The 24,861-nt window shown below is 35.4% G+C and overlaps 1 protein-coding gene across 3 annotated transcripts in view; it reads left to right on the top strand.

Annotated features, from left to right (window-relative positions):
• The window catches only part of CLSTN2 (calsyntenin 2), a 421,974-nt gene that overhangs the window by 159,962 nt on the left and 237,151 nt on the right, over positions 1–24,861 (top strand). For all 3 annotated transcript variants that reach the window (XM_030028229.1, XM_030028230.1, XM_030028231.1), the window contains exon 2: positions 8,120–8,242. In XM_030028229.1, the coding sequence (XP_029884089.1) occupies positions 8,120–8,242 (123 nt within the window). The remainder of the gene's footprint in view (positions 1–8,119; positions 8,243–24,861) is intronic.

Genomic DNA, 24,861 nt, shown 5'->3' with positions numbered 1-24,861 from the left:
CCATCCCAGCTGAAACCAGGACACCAAAGCATTTAGTAAGTTCCTGTTAAATGTTTAATATTGATTTAGACAGTGTTAAAAAGAATGTCTTTCCTCCACTCCACCCCCCCCCCCATTTTTACAAGAGAATCAAGCATACTTATAGCTACATAAACTTTTAAGCATGTCAGAATAAATAGAGTACAGACAATAGTTTACTGCCTAATATTATCAAGTCCATTAGACAAGGCACTTGATGCTTTTGCTCAAATAAGCTTGTAATAAGAAAGAGCTACTAACAAAGGAGTCCTCCATGTCAAATTTCCCCCCTTTTTTAATATAAGAACAAATTCTGCTAATGGGAATTGTCATTATTGAAAGGCTTTCTCTTGAGGGTGAGAAGAGGTGCTTATGGCAGAAGACTTTCTTGCGCAGGCTATTTTGTGCAAAATAGGTTTTTGTTATGCAGTATGATCAAACCAATGCCATCTTATCTGTATGATCTCCACTGAGTATTTAATGTTGCTGAGATGCACTGCTTATAATGTATTCTTTAGTTAAAATGTTCTCCAAAGAGTTCACATCTCATAATAACATATCATAAATCATACAAATTCTGCTTTAACTGAACTTAGTGTCAAAAGCGTCAAAAGTCACATTGCCTTAATTGGGACAGGAATTTTGCATTATTATTTTATGTAAAAGCACATAAAGCATTATGATTTAAAGCTATCTATCTAAAAGTAAACCCAGAACATAACTACTGGTGTTTCAGTAATTCAGGCAATGATATCACATGGAGAACTAAGCATGTGAGACAGAAGAATAAATTTCTTCTTTGCGACTTGTCTTTGACAAAGCATATAAAATGTGTTTTTATATATGAAAGATTCAGGAAAGTTTTCAGTTTCTTTTGTATGTAGGGAAACAGAGCGTTCTGTTTTCTGCTGATATAGCCACTCAATGTTTTTTTCCTAATGCTGAGAAAGATTTAATCCTGTAAAATGCAAACATTTATTTACTTCTCCTACTTCCCAGCCGTTTTCAGTTTCTACTTCTAGCTTACTTTCTTTTCCCTCAAAATGCATTTATCCATATCCTTGTTGTCTCTGCCTTCCAGAGGAAGACTTAAATTCTTTACCAAACTCCTAATCCTCATTTTTTTAGTGGCCTAAGCCCCCAAATCTGCCTATCTTCTGAACTCTTTGTTCTTAGCTGCTACTCTACGAGATTTTAGATTTCATTCCTATCTTTGGTTTCTAGCCCTGGCCCATTCTGGAGCAGGCAATGCAGGAAATCCAGGTTTGCATGTCTGGTCATATCTTGGCGGAATTAAGGTCTTCTATGTTATAAAGTCATGTGTGTACAATACAGTCACATGTGACAATCTTTGAAATATTCTGGTTACCAGTAACTAGAGTTCCTGGAGACTAGCAAATTTCTGTTAAGGATGTGAGTGTTCAAAACTTCTAGCTTGATCGTGTAAGAGTGAACATGGCATAAGCCACATTTGTGAATCAAAATCATCTTCTGATCTCTCCCTCTTCCCCTTTGAAGTTTCTGCTTCTTGATCCAAAGCCCAGGGCTGTTAAAACTATCCAGAGAAAAGGCACTGGATTTCAACAATTTTAACAAATTCTATTTTTCCGTAGCCTTTTTCTCTGAAATACCTGAAACAATGAGATTGAACTCTGGCTCTTGCTGACCCCACAAGTTTTAATGTGGCATTTACCCAGCAAAGTATCACCCCAGAGGAGGAGTGGATTGCCAAACCAATGGCATCCAGATCTGGGAATGAGTTTTTTTCAGCCATAATGATTGTGCATTGCAGGTGTCAGTATGTCATTTGCATCATCAGGATTTTTATGTTATGCAGTATCCTCTTAATAGGACACTAGAAGCATTCTCTTTCTTTGCTGTACAAGATAAGGACTTGTTGCTTGTAGTGCAGACTGCATAAGGAATGAGGTTCAGTCTCATATTCTACAGAAGTTAATGGGATTTCATGCTTATGTTTAAAAGGCTTCGTAAGCATCCTCAGTTTGGCTGTTTTTTAAGGGAAGGCCTTTGACACTTAGAAAGACAGGATGCCAACAGGCTGAGCTGAAGATCATTGAAGTTAGCAGATGAAAGGACTTAGAGCTGAACTGAGTAGTAAGAAAGTCTAAATTTTCTACCAATTTTACTGGAATCAACAACATCTTTAAGCTAGAGATAGAGATGAGAGAACATATTATCAGTACATTTAAATGGAAAATAGATCCATTATGCTGTTTTTGAAAAAAGAAAGAAAGAAAACATTTGCATTCATAAAGTAATTCTTAACCCTTATAATTTGCTACTTCAAGTTTTACTTCCTAAAGTTTAGAAATCAGCAGTTAAATCAACTAGACAATATTGACTCTGCCCTAGTGTCAGTAGTTAAAGCCTCTAATATTAACTTTTTCTTCTTTCATAGTTCTTTTATAATGTGTTATTTTTGGATCAGTGACATTTTCTAAGTATTTTAGGTCAGAAACCATCTGAATTTTGGAAATACCATTGTACTGTATTCCTTGGACACATGCTGCTTTCCACCCACTCCTCCCACCCTGGACATGTGTCTATCTTGGGTTATAGAAAAGATGTCTTTCCTCATAAGATGATGTCCTCATATATTTTGTCTATATTGTGGTCCAGTTATAATAATACTTCTGTGCTGACAAATTGTGACTCTGTTGACAGGCATTAAGACTGGGAAGATTTAATTTACGAAGAGTATGATTGCCTTCAGAGAGCCCTGTGCATGTCTTGCGGTCTGATAAAGCAGGCGGTAGTCTTTTAATGTTGTAGACATTACAGACAAAGAGTTTTGTGTACCTATAGCCATACTCATAGTAAAGGGGTTTTTGGTAGCTTGCCAAAGAGCTTGGGACGGGAGGTGGTTGTTATTTTCTTTTCCTACTGCTGATGTATCAATGTCTTGTCCGTGATTTTCATTTCTGCTGCAGAGCTTCCCATGGGCCATTTGGTGCAGGTGTAAAGTGCTCAGATGCAATCACAGTTTGTAGGGGAGTTTGGTGTGAGGGGTTGGTTGTTTTTCTTATTGTGTATCAGGTGGCAAGTAGCAGGCTGGGTTTTTGAGCATGCCATCTGGAAGGGGTAAAACCCGGGGTACAGCCTATGTTTGGGATTCTAAACTTCTTCTAGCCTTTCTCTGTATGCATTTTGCTAAATTTTGGGCTTGTCCTTGAATTGACTTTCAAGACAACATTCCTGGAGCCATGACATTTCCTGCAGACTCAACAGAATGAATTTGGGTTTTTTTTGCCTTTTTCTACTTCATTGTTCTGCGTGCCAAATGCATTTGCAGATGGAACACAGAGCGACAGTTTTCTAGCAAGATGGTTTAATTACATCCAAAGGCTTGTAATCACAAGCTTTGGTGGGACAGACTATGAAAATGCAGTGTAAATGGTGTGTACAAATTTTAATGAATTGACCTCTAACTGTAATAAAGGAAAAAGATTAATTGCCTTATCCTAGATGCTACAAATTATTTACATTATGATTTTATATGAATGATGAATAAATTATAGGAAGGAGGCGAGTTTTAAAAAAACCAAAGCACAGTATAGGTACATTTTATCTGTACATCTTAACTAAATATGTGTTTGAATTCATGAAAGCATTGTAGTGAATTCAGCTTCTACCCAGCTAGACAAATGTAAGGAAAAGGTAAACAATAAATGCTTTCAGAGAAGATCTTTTGTAAAAAAACCCCAAATCATACTTTTTTCTTTTTTTTTTTGCAGTTTTAGAGTTAATATAAGTGTGCTACAACTTAATATACCTTAAGAGGGAAAAGAATTTTCTGTATAGCTCTTATCTGCTGAGTATCCAGCTTGTTCACTTCTTTGAGTTTAGCTTGCTGTATAGTACTCTGCTGTCACAGTTCCTGAAACTTTACATACAAATCTGTATATATATTTCTTCCATCATCTTTAGCAAACGCAAAGCAAAAAATGTAGTTTGCCTTTCACTTTCTTTTATAGAATGTTTTTAATTGTAAGCACTGCTGAGAAACATTAAAATATTTTTTCACCATTCATGCCTCTTCTATTTTAAAAATAAAATAAAAAGTTCCCACCTTATTTTAAAGTTTATAAAAATTCCAAAAAGGTACATGTTAATGTTCAAGAGAGTCTAATAAACACCTTATATAATAGGAATTACATAATTTCTTAAATAATGTGAATTTTGGTTTTTTTTCTATTTAAAAATAAAGTTTCATATAGCCTAAAGTAGAAGTATGGTAGAAGTTTTTTGTTCTGGTGTTTAAATAAATGCAGCATGGCATTACTATATCTTTGGAAACCTGACCTAAAATTTGACTGGTTTTGATGTAACTGAGAAAAGAATGCAACTTTAACGCAGTTTGGGGGGTATTTTAAACTAAATGTGGATTGAAAGGAAGAGCATAATGTATATATTTACATTAAGATCTTTAGGTTCTAACCAATTATAGTAAAAGAAAAAAGTGATTTTTTTTTTTCAGATGTGGCTTTGGATATCTGTCAAAAAAGTAAAGCTCTTAAAAAAATCTACTCAGCTCATGGGATTTCTGTAATTTTCTGCCAATATTCTGTATGTGTTGTCTAAACCACAAATTATTCCCCAAATCATGAATACAGCCTGGATCTGAGTGCCTGTTAGTCTATGTCAAACATAGTAAATTTATTTTTCTACAGTAATAAAAATAATTTGAAGGTCAGGGCTAGAAAAATGGAGAGTAAAAGGAAATATTGCTTATGTTACAGGAATTCATTTTTTCAGGTGCAGGTCCTGCTTAAGGCAGAGGAATTATTGGCTGAGTTGCAGGTGATGTTTTTATTGCAATACATTAGTATTATAAAAGTAGAGGGAGTAGATATGGGAGGAAAAAAAATCATGCTTTTAAAAAGGGCACAGCTACAAGATTTGTATTTAAAAATATGTACTTCTCAAATATCTTGAAATTTGAATCAATAGCTAGAATGAGACAGGACAAAACACTTTTTAATTGATTTTTAAAATTCTATTTGTTTTAAAGATACTGCATAGGGTTAGGAAAATGCCAGGTATTTATGAGGGGTGTGTTGACCTGTGGATAAATACTGATTTGAACCAGTCTAACATTTTGTAGCTGCCCTTTTGTCTTGGAGGAAGAAATGTAAAGTATTCATTAATCATGTTATATTTGAATGTGCTTTTTTTAGAATGTAGTATCTTATGAAAGCTTATATAAGTGGTGTATGTGTTTAGTAAGAGTTTCTCTGTTAACATTTTAGCAACCTTTAGCAGAGAAAATATAAACACCCCCCCCAACCAGAACACCAGCTACTAATCTCAGTATTATAGATTCCTTATTTTAAAACAAGTATCCAAAACAGTGTGAAAGGACGCATAATTTTCATGATGTGAAAATATTTCAAATGTATAGACCTTTTGATGCAAAAGAATTGTTTTGCACTCCCAAAGAGTGTGGATGTTTTCCATTATTTTTAAAATTTCCACACCACAGGTTACACAAAGCTTGTATAGTCGTAATTTTTCCTTTGGAGATGAACCTCATAAGAGCTTGCAAATAATTTGACCTTTTATTGTATTTTGCTTTTGGTTTATTGTTCCTTTCTTCTTCTTAATACCAGTCTCTAAGGTCTAGGGCTAAATTGTAGAACTTGCTCTTAACATACTTTCTTCTCTTCCCACCCCAACATAATTTAAGGAATTATGTTCCTGTCACTCATTTGACTGTTGTTATTGCTCATAGGACACTAACTGAAAAAAAATAAGGCTAGTAGAATTGCAGTCGCTGTATACTGAGACTGTTTCTTAAGCAAAAGTGTCATCAAAACTATTCTGTAGAATCTATAGGAGGAAAGGGAGTTTTTGTTTGTTGGGTTGGTTTTTTTTGTGTGTGTGTGTATGTGTGTGTTTTCTCTTTTTTTTTTTTTTTTTTTTTTCTTTTTGTGAGAGCTCAGACAATAAACAGAGCCAGGAGGAAGTAAAAGCTGGATTTGGTACTTTAACTTTTAGTTGCATAAGGAGTTCCTTTTTCATGCAAATTCCTATTTACTAGTTCATTTTTGTTAAATTGTATCTGCCTTCAATCAAGAGATCGCCTTTTGTTCTGTACAGCATGTGTTCTGTATAGTCAAAGCCTTTGAGTCTTATCGGAGCACCAGTGGAGCATATTTATGTGTCTGGATGTTCAGGCAATTCACATAGTCAAATAACAGATACAGAATACTTCAACTGCCCTGCAAACTGGAATCCCAGATGCTATACAAAGCTCTGAAATTGCATCCATCACTTCTCATATTTCAACACTGACAAGACTTTTGGCCTTCATCCTATTACATAAACTTGCCAATCTCTCCTCTGGCTGTACAGTCATTACAAGATGAAGAGATTTGAGTTCTCTATTTTCCATTTCACCTTTCCCTGACACATCCCCAGTTTAATCTTCCCATTGCTTAGCTATTGCAAAAATGGGCAAAACCACTGTGAAGATAAGTATGCTTTCTTCTGAAAGAATTATATTGCAACATATAAATGAACTCAAAGTTCTCATATTAGTGGTTAGAATATAAAATAATTCCCCTTTAAAAGGACCTTAGATCACTCTTCCCGAGTCCACAATTTCCTAATGATTAAAGAAAGAAACAAGAAGGAACAAGAATGAATTTCAGTTTGCCATAAATATATTTATGTACTTTGTCCAAATAGCCAGTGAACAAAATAATTTGTTAATTGCCCAGCTCTTCTGCTGTGGCCAGAGCCCTCTCTATTGTTTTGGTGTTTTTTGCTACTTCACACAGAAGAAACTATGTGGGAAAACTTGAAACTCACCCTTGTATGGAGGTTTTACAGAAGACAAGGCAGGAAACAGTTTAGGGTTGTGTGTGTGTGGGGGGAGTTTGTTTGTTTGTTTGTTTGGTTTTGTATTGAGGTTATTTTAAATAACGCCACCTGGTTCAATTTGGTTTTGCTTTAAGTGTCAACCCTCCATCTTTAAGGTGATTTCTGTTACCTCACCAGATGTTTTCCGTAGCATCTGATACACACAACTAAATAATAAATACAAAAATTACCTTGCATCTGGACTTGGTGAAAACATGGTAGATATTCCTTAGTGCAGTGTTCCTTCATGCCTGGGGTAGCACATTCTTCAAATTGCAATTTGTTTAGGCTAGCACCATTGTATGACTTATGCAGGAGTTCCGGAAACATAATATTCCGATTGTAGCTGTGGGAACAAAATGCTATTTATAAGCGTAGCAAAGCTAAGACTGTTATGAAATAAAAAGGAAGGGGAAAATGCATCTTTGTACTGTTCAATAAATAGGAGATGGTTGGTGAGAGGGATGGATATCGAAAGGGTTCAGGAGTAAGACAATCTGATGATACATGGAGTATTCCCTACTTTAAGTGCATTTTTGTGTGATCTTCCTGTGTACTTCAAGATCAGATATCCTAATGTTCAACAGCTGTATTTGAAGGACAGATTTTTCAGAAAAACTTCAGATCCCATTTAAGCATCACTAAAGCTGGTTAAATGGAAAAGAGGTGGTAGCTTTTATCAAAGTGATTAAAATGTAGAAGTTTATTTTTTGTCTACAATGTACAGAACATAAAAGTAATTTTAGATATTTTTCCAAAAATATAAAATGAGAAGTTGACCAAGAGTCCAATGTTCTCACCTGCCCTTCTGCTTGCCTTTGTGTCTTGACAAGAGTTGTGTTTCTTTGGACGTCCTTTCTCTTGCATCAGAGTTTTGCAACTGAAAGAAATTCCTTCAAAAGTGTCTGACCTTAATTATATCTGACAGTTGGGAACACATTGAAAAGATTTTGAAAACTGGCTTTTTACTTTGGTGTCTTAATTGGAGGGTTGTCTGTAAGTGTTGGTTTTCTCATCAATGAATTGCAGTACAATATACATATCATTTTGGTTTAATATTTCAATGTTTATAAAGTACTTTGGGATCTTGTTAGTGGCTTTTCAGTAATAACATTAATATTGGATGTGCATTAAATAATTTCTCTTTAAAGATAAAATGAGCTAAATGGATATAAAACACAAATCAAATTAATTAGGCATACTATTTCTTTTCTAGTGAACAAACACAAGCCCTGGATTGAGACATCGTACCACGGAATCATAACTGAAAACAATGACACTGTAATTTTGGATCCTCCCCTTGTTGCTTTGGATAAAGACGCACCTGTTCCCTTTGCAGGTAGGAACATACGTTAACAGCAGCATTTTAGCTTATGGATTGCATTATGAAGTTACTAGCATTTGTAAGGAATGAATTTGTGGTGCAGAGATAATGTAATCTGAAGGACAAGTTTAGAGGCTGTATCTCAGTACTCAGGACTTTACCATTGGCCCATAGACCTTGAAATGAAGTGTCTTTTACAATGAACAAATGTGTCTGCTCATTTGTTGTGAAGCAGAAGTGATTATAAACAGCATAATACAGCAGGCTTCCAGTATCAACATATTTTTTAATGAAAACACAATAATTATATAATTAAATTTGAATTTGCTTTTATGGAAGTGAATCATTACAATTGCCTAAAGCAATAATACATAGTTAATTTTGTTTAGTAATAACAGCCCCTGCTTTCTCTCTTCTTATTCCACTCCCTAGTTATGAACAAACTATGTGACAAATATTTAAAGTTGCTTAAACCTTATGTTACCGTGTTAGTACTTTATAACTGTCAAGACTTGGACAGAAAATTTAATGGAGGTTTGGAAGATTTTGGCTCAGATTGCTGTATGATAGATGTATGTCATATAGAAGTTTTTACTTATATTAAGTCTATTTTTCCTGACACTTATTCTGTCATAATATGAGTTCCTTAAGCAGAAAATAGTACTTTTGCATGTCAGGCAAGTTTTCTCTTAAATTCCCTGTTTCATTAAAAATATTTTTGAAGAAAAGGGAGAATATTAAGGCTTGATAGCAGTTCTGAAACCCTAAAAAGATGCAATTGTTAAAAAGATTATATGGCTTAAGAATGTTCATCTTTTATAAGGAAAGGAGCTAGTGAAGGTGAGTATCCTTGTTCTTCTGGTATACAGTCATGTTCAATAAGCAATAAGTCAAAGTACTTGGCCCAAACAGCATTTTACAACATCATGTAAGAATTGTTATTAGCCATTTTCCCCCAAAGCATATACTGGCATAAACTCATACCCTGCAAAACAGGGATTCACAAAAATGTTTTTTATATATTGAACCCCATTTTAATATCAAGAATGGTTTGTCACTCATGGTGCCCCATGGTTCTTGGTTGCACAGAACACTTGTATTCCTCAACTATATATGCACTGGGGATGTTCAGTGGAGGGGACTCAGCTAAATTTAGAGGTAAAAGCCTCAAATAGCATATACGTATGGATACGGCAACCTCAGCATGAAACACCTTTGTCTGTTGATCAGTTCCTATGGCACCAAGTTACTTGCTAATGGAGGCATAATCAATGTCCATTCAGAGATAAGTAGACAGCCTCTAACTGGGAAGTACTAATTATAATCAGAGCAGGTGTACTTCATACAAAGATGCTCAGGATAAGGTGTCCTTAACTCAGGTACTAGTTTTTGAAGCAAAGGAAAAAGTATTTGTTTCCAAATTATTTCTCTTAATGCATTCATCAAGAAGCAACTATATGTTAAAACAAACAAAAAGTGTGGAATGAGACTATGAATGATAAACAGTTATCCATAATGTATTTGAGTACACTTTTTTTCTTGTAATGGTAACTTTCACATACATATGCAATTCATTCTTCCAAATGTTTGTGGAAAACAGTAATGTAAACAGATGAAATCCTTGCTAAACTAAATCTATCTGTGAAATCTTCAGGTACAGTTATTTAGGAATGAAGATCACTTCCTAGTGAAAATATGCCCTTTTCATTTTGGGGGGATTTTTCTATTACTATGAATGTTTCATCTCATATTTGCTTCTTTTACTTGCATTCCCTTGGGATCTTTACAGGGATGTTAATCACATGTGTTGTTTCCGCTGATACTTTTACAAACTCCTTGCTGACTGGGGATTTTTGCTAACCTGATTATTTCCTATGGTTTTATATTGGGGCAATCAACATGTTTTTCATGAACTAAGGATTTACTTTTCTTGTAGAATGAAATAGTGAACTTGCACAGACAAACTGGCTTTTGCGATAAAGGTTACATTAGACAGTAGTTTTAATTTAGTTTATTCATTTATTTGAATTATTTATTTTTTAAGAAGTATTATGGGGTCTAGGAGGGAAAATACTTGGTGTGTATTCCCCGATATTAGTAGTTCATTTCCAGGTAATATTGTACATTTCGCCTCATGATCTCCAATATATATGTAGTATTATTATACTGATTGAACCCTTAATTCCCTTGAAAAGCCTGGATTCCTTAACTGTTTGGGAAAAACTTCTGTGTGCTTTTTTTTAAAGACTCTTACCTTTTTAAATTGTTGGAGTAACTTCTTATTTCTGTTTTAAATTTCTGCTTTAATATCATGTAATTTTATTTGGCTTCATAATATCATTAATTTTATTATAGCTCTTTATAGAAAATTGAATTTGTGAAATATATTTAGTAGGAGAAGACTGAAAATATATACAGCTACAACATTAGCAATATTTAGTAGCTGTACATTTAATAGTATTGTAATGTGGAATTTCTTCTATGGCCATATTTTGCTTAAGTGTGGAAAACTTACTCTACAGTATAATAAAATCGGTCTTCAATCGTACCAGAGAATCAGAGCTCCAACAGTTTCTTTCCCACGACCCTATTAATAATTTCTGTATTTTGTCCAATCATTGTAGAAAAAAAAATTAAATTTAGTCTTTTGATAGATTTTACTTTTTTTTTTTTTTTTTTTTTTTTTAAATGGGCCCAGATTCAAGAATATATCAGGGCAGTTTCTGACCTGTGCTTATATATCTACTTAGATCTCCTTGAACAAGCTACACTAAAACTAAATGTGCATGGTTTCTTCCTCTGGAACTACAGCCGCTGCACAGGTATACCAGCAGGTTGTTGGCTGTTCAATCAGTATTTGTGTTAGCTTATAGAAGTAGACATTTTTTTCAATAATATCAGTGTGTATTTGACTTTAAAAAAACCCGACAAAACCAAACAACAAAAGAACCCCTCCAACAAACCAAACAAAAACCAAACCCCAAATCAAACAAAAAAGCCCTAACCCAGCTGCTATATATCCTTTCAGTTTTCATATGGGCAGAAGTCCTGTAGAAACAAAATTGAACTAACAACAGAAAGAAAACTCTCAAGTCAACCACGAGGTTGATGTGCCTAGGGAGTGCCTGTAATCAGTGAGAGGCTGAGGAAAATTTACACGGTTTATCATTGAAAGGGGTGACAGGTCACGGTAGCTGAAATGCATATTCATTTCATACATTTATTTACTAATTTATTCCTATTTATTCCATATTTATTTCTATATTTTGCTACTGAGGGCATAGTCCTTTTGGAACCATGCTTAACTTGTGGAAGTGAGGGTGGGTAGTCCTTACGTTTATGGCCAAGGCAAGGAGAGCTTCAGAAAGGAGGTGCAATTGTGTCAAGCTGGAAAGTATGTCACGTCAAAAAAGGTGTGCTGGGGCCATGCCTGCCTTGGACACTATAGACCTCACTGAGTTTTTGTCTCCAGATTGTGTTATGCTTTATAAAACAAAGTTAGTGTTGAGGTCTGGGATATCTGTAGATAGGCAGCTAGCACTGTGGTCTCTAGGATTATAATGATGACAAGACGTGCACTACTAGTAGCAGATACCAGCAGATAAGGAGATTGCACTGTTCTTTCCATGCAGGGAAGCACAGGTCTGCTGTACAGCCCTGGCTTAAAGGAAGCAGGAAGGGCTCTTTGTACCGCTCACTGTAAAAGCTCTGAGTTCAGCAAGAGGAGCCTGGAAGTGGTGCAGGTTTTCCAGCTCTGAGCTGTGTATTATCAGGGATGCTTTCAGCAATGTACAGATCAGCTTGCTCATGTTGATTGCCCTAGTGCACAGGTAGTTTATGTGTTTTATATTTTTCACCTGAGCAAATAATCATTCACCTAATAACGACTTTGTTACTAAGCACAAAAGCAGAACTAAGCTATTAAGACACATTTGGTATTCATCAAGGATTCTTATCTGCCCTGAGTGCTTTGGTTTGTTTTCTATACCCATTCTCATGTTCTCATTTTTTTTATTTTAAATGTTAGTTGTGGTGTAGACCTACTGTAAACAATAAACAGTATTTCTGTTTTCATTTCTGGAAACTTTAACATTGTTCCTAATACCTGTGCCTTTTTTCCTCTCCATGGCTACTAAGGTAGGTCTTTTATTAACTGTCTTGTCAACCCCTTCTAGTAGCGCACACATTACGGTGCACGTCAAACCCCTGTTCATGGAGTGGTCACAAGAGAAAATAACTATCATCTGCACTTTTCTTCTCACCTCTGTCTAATGTTTAATATCAAGGGTGATGACAGGAGAAAAAGGAATCTTCTGTGCAGTTACCCTCTCAACATGGCTGTGTTTCCAGGGAGGACTAACAGAGACTAACAGGACTAAATGCTCATGTGAAAATGCTGGCTGTCAAATGCAATCAGCCTATTTCATAACTGGAGCATGAAGACATTCACAAGATTGCAATGAATGGTCTTCGGTGTCTCTTTATCTTATGAATTTATTGTGAATTGTGCAATAATTGGAGTATATGTAAAATCATGGTTTTCAAAGTTATCATGGTATGAACATATTCACTTTCTCTTTTTCATGCAAGTACATTTTTCAGACCCCTAGTTTTGAAGGAAAGCTTGAAAATACCATTGCAAATGGTTTAGCGTGAGAAGTAATATGAGTAGTTTTCCAAACTTCAGTTTTTCAAGTCCTGACCTGAAAGGGATTTTCACACATTGGTGTTGAGATACAACTGATCTTTAAGATAACAACTTACCACAGCAGCCTGGCGCCTTTTGCAGGGTATCACAGAAAAAAAACCCAAATGAAATAAAAACCACAAAGAAACTGCAAGTACTGTAGAAATAGTTATGCCTTCTGTCCCTCTCTTCAAACAGTATTGTGTAGGTGCAGTATGGGCTTACTTATTACCTAATTTAGGGAAATCCATTGGAGGAATCTCTCTTGAAAAAAATATAATAAAATCCACCCAAAAGAAGGAATGTAACTTTAATTAGGCTTGCACCAACCTGCAGGGTCAGCCATACAACAGTCAGCTATCACACGCTGGTTATGAAGCTGGAGATCCCTTCAAGGATTTGACTTTCAGGCTTAGGAGTGCTTTGGCTAGAAACAAGGTGACATCAACTGAATCAATTTGACAATGTTCTGTTTCTGTGGTAGCAAGAAGCCCTCACAAAATGCTGTAGGATTTTGGAAGGCTATTTGGAAAGGACATCTGTCTGCATTTAATAACAGCAACTTTGTTTCATCAGCAATTTTGTGCAAAAATAGGTCTGAAATGAACCTCAGGATGTCTCCAGTCCATTCTACTGCCCAAGGCAGGACCCATTATACCTGTGTCATTCCTGATAAATAGTTTTCTGTCCTAATGTTAAAGACCTATAGTGACAGAGATGCAACAGCTTCCCTGGGCAATCTATTCCATGCTTCACCATACTCACTGTTTTTCATGATACTTAACCTGAGCTTTCTGTACCACAATTTCAGCCCCTTAGTTTTTGTCCTATCCACCATTGCTAGGCAGAGCAGATTATTCCCATTTGCAGCAATAGCCTTTTATGTTACTCCCTAAAACTACTGTGAGTGTCTGAAACAGTGGGGGTGGGGGGTGGGGGTGTGTGTGGAGCTTTGGCTATCCATTGTGTTACTGATACAGAAGTGAAGCAGAGAAATAGGAGGTAACTTTCAGAACAATGAGATGATGAATGCCCTTTTCACCTTGCAGGTGAAGAGCCTAACTCTTCACTGTGTCACTGTTATTAGGCTGATACACTTACATTTGAGTGCAATGTGTTGCACCAAGGGTTAAGCTGGATAATTTTACCACAGTGAGTTGGGCCCATTAAGTCTTAAATTGCTTTTATGCTCTTGATAGGTTTACAGATAGCCTTTTTAAAAAAAGGTCAGATGTGTGTCTTCCTGGCTCCACACAGACAAGTACTTGTAATCTCAGAAGCAGTTGCAAATCAGACTTCCTTTGCAGAAGGAGTCCCAGTCTCTGACTACATTTTGACTGTGCTAAAACCACTGTAAAGGATAAGGAGACAATAAAACCAGCCAAGAACGATGTCTGAATGTTCATTAAACCAGAAGCTGCATCCACAAACTCTCCCAAATCATCCTTGTTATTTTAGCAGTTCAGAGGACTGTGACTTCTCAGCCGCATCACAGCAAATCCAGTAGTTGTCAGTCCCCTTACACCCAGGGGCTGAACACGAAATCCCATTTCTCTGCTTCAAACTGTGAAGCTGTCTAGCCTTCTTGTTTGTTTGTTTGTTTGTTTTTATTGATAAGCAGTGGCATTAATAACAGAAACAATCTTTTTGGTACACCATTAAAAATGTGGAAATAATTTTTCAAATTATGACTCCGAATATTATAGGTTTTAACTCACTGTCAGCCAGACTTAAAACATGATGCCCAGAATTCATCGGTGTTAAATATTTCACTGTGGAAATGATGCATGATCAAAAAATCTGAACTGCAAGTGAAGCCATCGAGCATTGCAGTTAATTATAAAAAATCACCTGCTGATTTTTCAAACTTCTATTTTTGAAGATTACATTTATTAGTGTAGCTTAATTAGTTAAGACTGTAGCCTTTAAAAGCAAAAAAAAGTATCTCTTCATGGTGAGCATAACCTAAGGTAGAAGAAAAGATTGGCAATAGCACAATCGATTCCAGAGATGCAGGGTTTGACCAAGGGATGCTGCTCATCCTCCAGTAAAATTCGAGTAATAAATGCTTAGGCTTCAGATTAAGAATGCACCAAAAATATCACTCTGACAGTGACCTCTGTTGGTTAGTCCCTGAAGTTCAGAGATGAGGGGTTTGAGGGTTTTGTGGGATTTTGTTTGTTTGTTTTTTCTTGAAGTTTTTGTCAATTAAGTTTGATTGCCTTTCTTAGTCATTTTGACAGTAGTGAAATGAAAGTAGGCAACATTAGTGTCTCAAAAGAAGGCTAAAGGGTCAAGAATTCAGACTGTTCTAATAGAACTTTTAGTAAATGCTGAGTGGTCTGTCATTGCAGGAGTAAGTGGTTAGGAAGAAAATTAGACTTTAATGCATGGACAGTGAATGTAAGTTGCTTCTGGCAGATGAAAACAGTAATGAATGAGAACGTTGAGATAAGCCTTATTACCCCTAAATACACTAAATTACTTGAAGCCAGAAAGAAGCAAATAAAGTAACGAACTAATTATGGTTTGGTGATGTTCACTTGGGCTTTTTAGACTACTTATGGAAAATATTGATGTGAAAATAAATTGCAACTCTTGGATAGTTTTCTTTATAAATAAGACATTATCTTTAGAAAAGTTGGGCAGGATATTACAGTGGATATACAAACATACACATGAGAACAGGGACAGAATCTGGCTTTTTATTGTGCTGAAGTATCATACTACATGACTACTTAGTTAAAAAACTGTTTAATTAAAAAAAGTTATAACTGGCATTGCCAGGGAAATAGTGTCAGTTGTTAATCTTCTGGGCTCTTCAGAACACTAGAGAGAAACCTAAATGGGAAGTATTGAAATTGCAAAGCCTATAGGTCCCAAAATTGGTAGCTGCTATCATGCTCTGACTATGGATGTAGATTTTGTGTCACACACCTTCTTTGAAACTAATGAAGCCTTGCCCTATGAGTATAGTGACATTTAATAAAAAAATACAAACTTTAACGACTTGTTAATGTTGTTGTCATCAGAAGCAGGGCTGGTGATAGCTAGATAATCCAGTAAAATGAAGCTTTCTACAAAAAAAAAAAAAAAAAAAAAAAAGAAAACACCAGTGTATAGAATTTTTCTATTCAAGGTAGCAAAGATCTGTGCCAAACTCAAATGAATAGTATTGTAGGAATTACTGTTATCCAGCAGTCCGTGACAGGGGAAACTGAGAGACACAGTTTTCTTGGACCTTCCTGCTAGTCTGCTAAAAGCCTTCAGCTTCACCTGTAAGATCCAAATTGTTGTGAAAGATAGAAATGCAATATGGAGTATTTGACAATTCTGGAAAACAAGTGTTTCATTTGAATTGAATCCAGAATCAAATAAAAAAATCCAATGAAACAAAGTGCCATAATGTAGGAACGATAAACTTTTTTTCTTAACCAGATCTTATTATATCAGGCAAATTTTATAGGAAGTTCAAAAAAATAACAGTCTGTGCTTCCCCATTTTATTCTTTGAAATTACAGTGTTAGTCATAAGAATGTTACGGTTTTGACCTCAAAAATATTTTACTTTTTGTAAGAATTGGTAATTAATTTTAATGCAGGTTTTTTTCTTCAGTGATCATTGAAAGTGAACAATGAATTTTGCTTTTACTTGCAAAGCTAAGTATACATCCACGAACAATCAAAATTTTTCTAAATGCTTTTGCTAATGCTTCAGTTATGGAATTTCCAAGCTTGTTCTAAATATTACTTGTCTATAAAAAAATAATTGTGACTATTTGAAAGTGAAATGAAAGCATCAATAGATGCTTTTGAGTCATCAACAGTTCTTAATTGATAAAAATCTTTGCACTGTATCTCAATAAACTGGTGAAGATAATACAGGCTATGTAAAGCATTGCTAATAAACACCTTTTTAGAGACATGTCGAAGAGATGGTAAATCTTGAATTAGTAGAAGTAAACTCAGTGATACTGTAGTAATTTGTCCCATGTGCTGACTGTCCATAATGTAAGGACATAGCTGCATAGAATGGCACCAAGCAATGCGATTAGCCAGCTATATTCATGTATATTTTATGCTGTGAACAATGTACTTGAATCTGCAGTTGAAATATGAAGTAATTTATTTCAATGAACTTTGTCCATTATTTTCAACAAAATATTTTAAAAGCTGCAGAAAGTAATTTATTTTGTTGAGCTACTATTCTAACAATTTTTTTCTGCAATGGAATGTTTTGGAGTGAATTAAGACTGTAACTTGCTTTTGAGATGTAATTTTTGCTATGTAGTTAAGCATGGATTCTACACACTTCAGTAGTTCTCTAAAATCAGTGATGTTTCCTCACCTATGAGTTTAAATTCTGAATGTTACAGGAAGTACAGCATTGTAAGAAGTACCTAGTATTTTATATTATTATATTCGTTCTATGATGTTAAGTGACTTCAAGCATTTTAAAATGGGACTTTTGTGATCTGAGTACATTCCCAAATTCACATAGGAGATTCATCAGCAAACTTAAAATTTTATTTAAGGGTAGAATTACTAATTGGCAGTAGCAGTCTCATGCTGACTTGCAACACATACGTAACTCAGGTGAATAAATCATTGCCTCCATATCATCTGTTTTGGGATAAAATGATGAGGAATAATTCTCTTACTATGGTGCGAGTGACACGTTAAGGGCTGCCTTAGGTTTGAACAGGCTCATATCTTCTTAAAATTAGTGCTTGCCAAATAAGTGTAAGCAGGTGAAGCACGTAACAAAACCCTGCTCTAGTTAGACCTCTTTGTCATTATGCTTGCAGTGAATATCATAATCACTTAAATTCTTACAATTTCAGGTACAAATAAGCATTTTTAAACATTTATTGATATAAATTGAATTATTTGAAAAACGATGACAGCAAGCATAACTCAAAGGGATGAAGCTGGACAGTGATGAGGTTGAAACAAACAAGAGTGATACCCCTGTTACATTTTTTCTTCTTGCACAGTTTGTTTCTCTTCATTATTTGGTATTCAAGAAGTAGTAAACTTGACCTGTCCATTTTTGCTTTCAGGGGTATGTCAACCTGGGAATTCAAAATCTGTGGCCATCTTTACTTCCAGTACTACAATAACATAAAGGACTCTCAGAGGAAGGGCTGAAAAAAGTAGTGTGAGGACCCAAGTGAAGGAATAAACAACTATTCTGAGTCAAATAGTACAACTTCCACTCTAGTATCTCTCTTCACACTTTCATTCCTTCCATGGTCTGTCTATTAATTCAATTACATTTATCTCCTTCACATAAATATTTCCTTCTTTGCGTGTGTTCCCATGTTGTCATGTTCTTAGGTGAAGGATGATGACTTTAAAAAAAAAAACATTTGTAAAAGCATGAAGCATTATTTATGCAGACTTAGAAAAAATAATCTCTAATACCATGAATTGTTAGTAACATAACAAGTGGACTTGGAATTTTCACCACTTAGTTTACTGCAACAAAATTGGCCCTACAGGATTCCAGTTTGCTTTAAAAATAAAATCAATAGGCTAAATTAGTTGCGAAAATGTCATGTTACAATGTATTCCTCAGAATGGAACTACTTGAATTAGTGTAAGGCAGCAAAGGCACATCGTTTGCTTGAAGTGATTTCTAAATATTAAAAACATTTTAAAAGAACAGCCTAAATAGGTAATTATTTAATCTTTAGAGCTCCTTTTGCTTTTTGGTCAGCAATTCTCTTATGGAAAGAATAGTTGAGAAACCCCCTTTTCTTTTAAATCTGCTACTTTCCACTCACAGCTGAAAAAAAGTTATTTTTCTGGACTAGAATAAACTCTTTCAATAGCCAGTAAGTGCTGTTGCTTCCTTTGCTTGCTAGGGCAGCCTAAAAAATGCATGTGAAACTACCTTTATGAAGCAAGAGGGGGAAGGAGAATATAAAGAATTCAAACACTGGACAGGTGTTTTAGGGCATCAATTTTCTACTCAATTCTTCTGCTTCTGGCTGTGTGAAATGGTTCAAACCAATTTGTTCTCTTGACCTAGGGTTTCTTCCACTGTCCTTTTTTCTGTGTGTTTAGACTATTAAAAAATCTAAGTCTTTTTATCTCAATGACTATGCAGCACTGAACACAGTCTCCTTGTGCAACACCAAGCACAAGGAGGATTTTCTGTTCTCAGCTGTCACTATTTTCTGTTCCATAATCTTTTATGATATAGGTATGTAGTATGTTTATAGTAGATGCAACAAGTGGATCAGTGTGGATATTGAACCTAAGCTAACAATCCTGCAAGAGATATACATCAATATGGTTACACAGCTCTATCTCTATGGCTGTCATACCAGCTCCCAGCTGGTAAGGTAGATGCATTACTGAGATATTGCAGTGTTAGGGATAAGAAATGAAGAGAAAGTATTGGCAACTAGTGGAGTGGGGAAAAGAGTGGGAGAAACGTGTTCTTACAAAAAGGTTGAAGACTGTTGATACCGGATGCATTGTGTAGACATGTTTAAGGTTGTTAGTTCTTTCTCAAAATTAAAAAATAATTTCTTGAGTGTTTAGTCTTGGGGTTCTGTTTTGTGAAGAAGAAATTGAATGTGTCCTGTTTTTTACTAAAAAGCTACATATGCTTGTCATTGAATAGATCTGTATTTGGATTTGACCATTATAGATTTAATATCAAGAGACAAAATATCCAATTGTTTATGATGAAAAAACAACACGTGATATAAAGAACCAAGTATTTTCTTAATCATGTTACATGCATAGAGTAATGTCACTGGGATGTGAATGGTACTGATCCTACGAAGATACAGTAAGGCAGCAAGGAGAAGTTGAGAGAAATATTGTAAGAATTTGCTGGGTTTTCTAAGGAGACATATTGAGAACAACAGGGCTGATATAACATCTAGGTTTTGCTGGGCTTTCATTCTTCTGGAATTTTGTTATAGCAGGCTTCAAGGCACTTCAAAAAAATAATTGCCTACATTTTCAGATATCTGCTAATCCAGAGAGGCCCGATGGCTTTGATGTAGCTACAGCATGTGGAAATACCAGACATAGACAAGTACCTCAGATATGTTCAGTTCTCAGGATCCTTACTTCAGCAGTTGCATTGTCACCTTTACTCTTCAATGCACTGGCCATGAGAAGGAGTTTGGCAGAAAGGAGGTGTAAGCTGCCTTTTTTTCCTAAATGATTAGCCTCTATTTTTTTTTTTGTGGTGTTACATCTTGCATTTACTGTCTGTATCAAGGACGTTTGAAGTCGGTTTAAAAAACAAAATAAATTCTTCTCTCATTAGGTATTCTGCTACACAAAATATATACCCATTTCATTCAGGTAATTGGCCTTTGCAGGTAAAATACAGTAGATAACTAGACTCTTGAGGTGAGATTTGCTTTTCTCTTTTACTGTTTTTGTATTTTGAGGCTTATTTTCTTTGTAGGCTGTTTATTCCACCTTTCCTGAATGAAATCAATTCTGTAACTGCACTCTGAAAATCTAGTACAACATGAAATTCGAGGAATATAGACAAAATGGAAGTCATCTCATGGCCATAGTAATCACAATTTACCCATAATTTGCAAAATAGAACCTAAATATTAATCCACAGAAACAAATGGGCCTACTTTTTCATAAAAGTCATCATAGTGAGACTGGTCAGAGGGCTGCAGCACTTGCCCATGAGGAGAAGCTGAGGGAACTGGGCTTGTTCAGCCTGGAGAACAGACAATTTGGGGAGGAACAAAGCAGTAGCCCCCTGGCACCTATAAGGAGGGGATTGAGAAAAGGGAGCCAGGCTCTTCATGGTGGGAGGAGGAGAGACAATAGATAGGAATTGAAACAAGAGGGGTTCAGATGGCACATAAGGCAGAACTTTTTCACCAGGACAGTCAAAGATTGGACCAGGATGCTTAGAGAGACTGAGGCATCTCCATCCTTAGGGGTTTTCAAGACCCAACCAGATAGAGTCCCGAGTAACCTGAGTTCATAGCTGCCCCTGCTTTGAGCAGGACATTGCCCCAGAGAACTTCTGAGGTCCCCTCCAGCCTGAATTGTCCTATGATCTTGTGATTTTATGAAGTTTGGATGTTTCTTTCAGAAATCAAATTGCTAAAGAGGTGGTGGGTGGGAGGACACAATGAGCTTGTTGTAATGCTATACCAGAAAGATAGACTGCTCGCTTTCTATGGATTTGAAGAGTATGCCTGTGTTGGCAACGATAAGGCCACTTGATAAGGGAAAGCAAGCAAAGGATCTCTATAGCAGTGACCTGGCTGATGTCAGCTAGCAATGTTCTTCATCTGCATATTTATTCTCAGCTGAGTCAGAGAGAACAGGCTTCACTGTTTAGTGTAAGCATTGCTTTTTGTATTGGAGTGATACTTTTATTTCAAAATAAATTACTTTTAAAAAGAATCCTCAGCTTTTTATATAAACTATTCTTTTCACTCTTAACTACTATGGCTATGTAGAATGCACACAAAAATTGGAGGCCTATAAAATATTAGTTATAAATAAAAATTCCTAACACCAGCTGTTTAACTTTACATGACTGCTGAGCCATAAATGCTCTCTCTTTACGTGTCTTATGCTCATATAAAATTCAGAAGGAAGTACATTGAAGATAGTTGACAGCAGACTGGCTTTTACAGTCCATTCTTATGGCAAAAAGACCAGATTGTACTGAGTGAACACCTTGGCGGTGGTTCATATCCAGATTGCATTATCTTGTAGAGCAGTTCTGTGTTGACTGTAATCAGATAATAGTCATAAAAGGCCATATGTCCCTTGTGAACCTTGACAGCATATATCAAGTAAATACTTTTTTATTTGTCATTCTCTCAGTGGTCTTTTAGAGAGTGTACGAAAAATAAGTAGACACTAATATCAGACCTGTTTCAGTATTTTTAAATATGACAGCTTATGATATACACAATTAATACTGCTAGACATGCTAAAATATTTAAAATGCAGTCTTCAAATAAACAGTTTAATACCACTTTAAGAAGAAGCTGTATTGTCTGCCCTTGATTCATTTGGGGACTTCGTCTCTCAGTGGGACTTAATTTTCTGGTTAATTGTTGTTGTGAACAAATTTTTGGAGGAGAGGTTGTGAAAGAAACTGGTAGGGATTCAAACTTGTCATGCTGTTGGACATCTGTCTTTGTTTCAGGTTAATTGCAATATATTAATTTACTTTTAATTTTAAACAGCTTTTTAAAAGAAAGATTTTATTACCAGATATAATGGACATTTTACTGCATATACTGTCCCTTCTGGCTTTTTTATATTCCTTTGATCTTCAGATATTATAGAAGATTAAGTGACAGAAGACCAGGAGTTAAAAAAAAAAAAGCCCCAAACTTAAACCCTTCCCTTAAACCCCCCAAAACAAACACCACCACCCCCTCCACCCCCCCAACCTGCCTCCAATAACCTTGATAATCTTACTGCTGGGACTATAAATTGGTTTATTATTTTTTATCTTTTGCAATTAAAAGCAGAAGAAAAAAAAATGAAGCTTTTCACTTCAGTCATGAGAGTAGTTCTCAGAGTTGTTCAGGCTAGCTTCATAACCGCTCGTTTCTTTAGGGAAGCGAGTCATATTTTGAGTATGTGGGTTGAAGAAAACATTTTATTTAATCTCATTACACTCACTGTGTTATGCAGAAGTTTCCTCCTTACTAATTGACTTGTATAACTTTTTTTTTTACTTTCATTTAAAGTTTAAGCCATAAACAAACCAAAAGTGTAGAACCTGCTAGTGCAAAACTACTTACCAGGTTTGAAAAAATGCGTGAACAGTGTTGGCTAATCTAAAATTGCATTTTTCACCGAACACATTATTTACTGTGTTCTACACATTTCACAAATATTCATGGTCAGGGATTTTAAATTAAATATCTTCAAAGGTTGCTGAAAACTTCCTTTGTTTTTAGTTTGACCAAACATAAGCCTCTTTCATTATATGACCAGTCCAGGCTTTTTGAGGTATTTTTTGTATCACTGTGTTTACAAATACCTGGATGTTTAAAAAAGAGATGTTGCACAGATCTGGGTAGATTTTGTTGACTCATCATGAGTGATATTCTTATACCAAGTTGTCGCCATTACTCATTTTTATTATCTGTTTAATCTGAAAAATTAGGGAGAGTGATGAATGAACTTCAATAATAACGCTATTGAACTAATGGAGACACAGACAAGGAAATAACTCATTAATTACTGCTGTACAATTATTATATAAAATGCATGAAAATAAATGCTTCGATTTATATGTGTGATGATGTACTACTCTGAAGAAAGATGAGGTACTCCTTTGTTCTCAGTCCCATGTTAAATAGTACTAGCCTTTCTTTTGAAAGTTGTCATACTTGTATTGCAGCTACACCCAAGTGTCATCTAAGTGCCCATTGGTCTGGGTTACTGGTTAAAAATGCCATCTAAAATTGTACAAGCAAAATTACACCATAACACTTAAGATACTTTCCCAAGTGAATTGTGTCAAAGTTCCAAAAGGATATAAAACTGTATGCTGGCTAGGAGTATTAATTTAGTACCAAATCTAATATATTTCTAATTGAAAAAAACAATCCCAAACCAAAAGAATGGCACAATTAGAAATACCTAGCCTTATTCCGGATATCGGGAGAATCTCTTAGTATCTTCACTGATTGGATTCTTTGTCAGTGACACTAGACTAGCACATAGAAATTTTGTTCAGTGATTTGGAAACAACTGCTCCATGTACAAGTGAAGCCTGATGCTTCTGTATTAAATGGATCAAGTTTTTATGTTATTTTAAATATCCGCTCATGTCAGTCTGTTTCTCAGACTGAAAGGCAATGTAGAGAGGACAGTTCATGGGTTAGAGCTTAACTAGTCTTCAGGCAATGGGGCTTTGGAAACATCTCCATGGACTGGGTGGCAAAGACGGGCTCTTGACAGCTTCTGTGATGAGCTACCTAAAACTGAATGTTCTGAATACTCACCACTGTTTTCAGAAGCAAGTGGACTGGACTGAGAAAAGAGATGCTTTGGGTATGGAGACATTGGGAATTTATTTGAGTGAAGATTACATGTTTTCATGAACTAGCTACTGCTAACTAACTACATGAAATTGGTAAGACAGTTTGCATGGAGTAGACAGACAATTGGGCTCAAAATTATCTGAATTATTTGTAAAATTCAAAAATGAATGCATGTAAAATTAAATTGCTTTCAGAATACTTTAAGCTACAGAAGTAAAATTGTTTGTTGTTCACAACTGACATTGATGTGGCAATTCTCTTGTAATTGATAGATTATTGCCATGCTACCAAGTCATCATCTGTTCCTGCAACCTTCTACGTTCCTTGCTTAAATCTGTAGATCTTAAATACATTATTGCAAAAAGAATTTATTCTGGTCTATTTAAGACTAGTTCCCTGCTGATCATAATTCTCAGCTCTCTTCCATGTGGTGGTTCTTTGGTCTTCAAGGAAACTAGAAGGAGATTTTTTTTGCAGTTTATTTTGTGCCAATAATTGGCTTATTGTACTGTGCAAATATCTCTATTTGCCCTGTAGTGGACAGAAATCTAGAATAAAGCTATTTATCCAGTTAGTCACTTGTATGTTTCTGTATTATGTATAATTGTTGCTATTCTGAGCTAGTGAAACATAACATTAATGCTGTGCCATTAGAAAGAAATGAAAGACAGTAGGGCTACAGCAAGCCTGCTTATGCCTTCAGAAACATCTGTATCTGCCAGACTGTCCTTGGCAATGGATCAGATTATTCTGAGTAACAATACTTGGTTATATGTAGCTCTTACAAGTTTTTTTTCTTGCAGTTCTATCTATATTTTATATATTTAACATGCATGGAACTTTTAATTAGGTTTTAATAAGAAATTATAGAAGTCAAGCAAGGGTTTACAAATGCCTTGGAAATGCTTAATTAACCAG

The sequence above is a fragment of the Aquila chrysaetos genome, chromosome 10 (genome assembly GCF_900496995.4).
Source record: "Aquila chrysaetos chrysaetos chromosome 10, bAquChr1.4, whole genome shotgun sequence".
NCBI classification, from domain to species: Eukaryota; Metazoa; Chordata; class Aves; order Accipitriformes; family Accipitridae; genus Aquila; species Aquila chrysaetos.
This window is presented reverse-complemented; position numbering and strand designations above follow the sequence as displayed.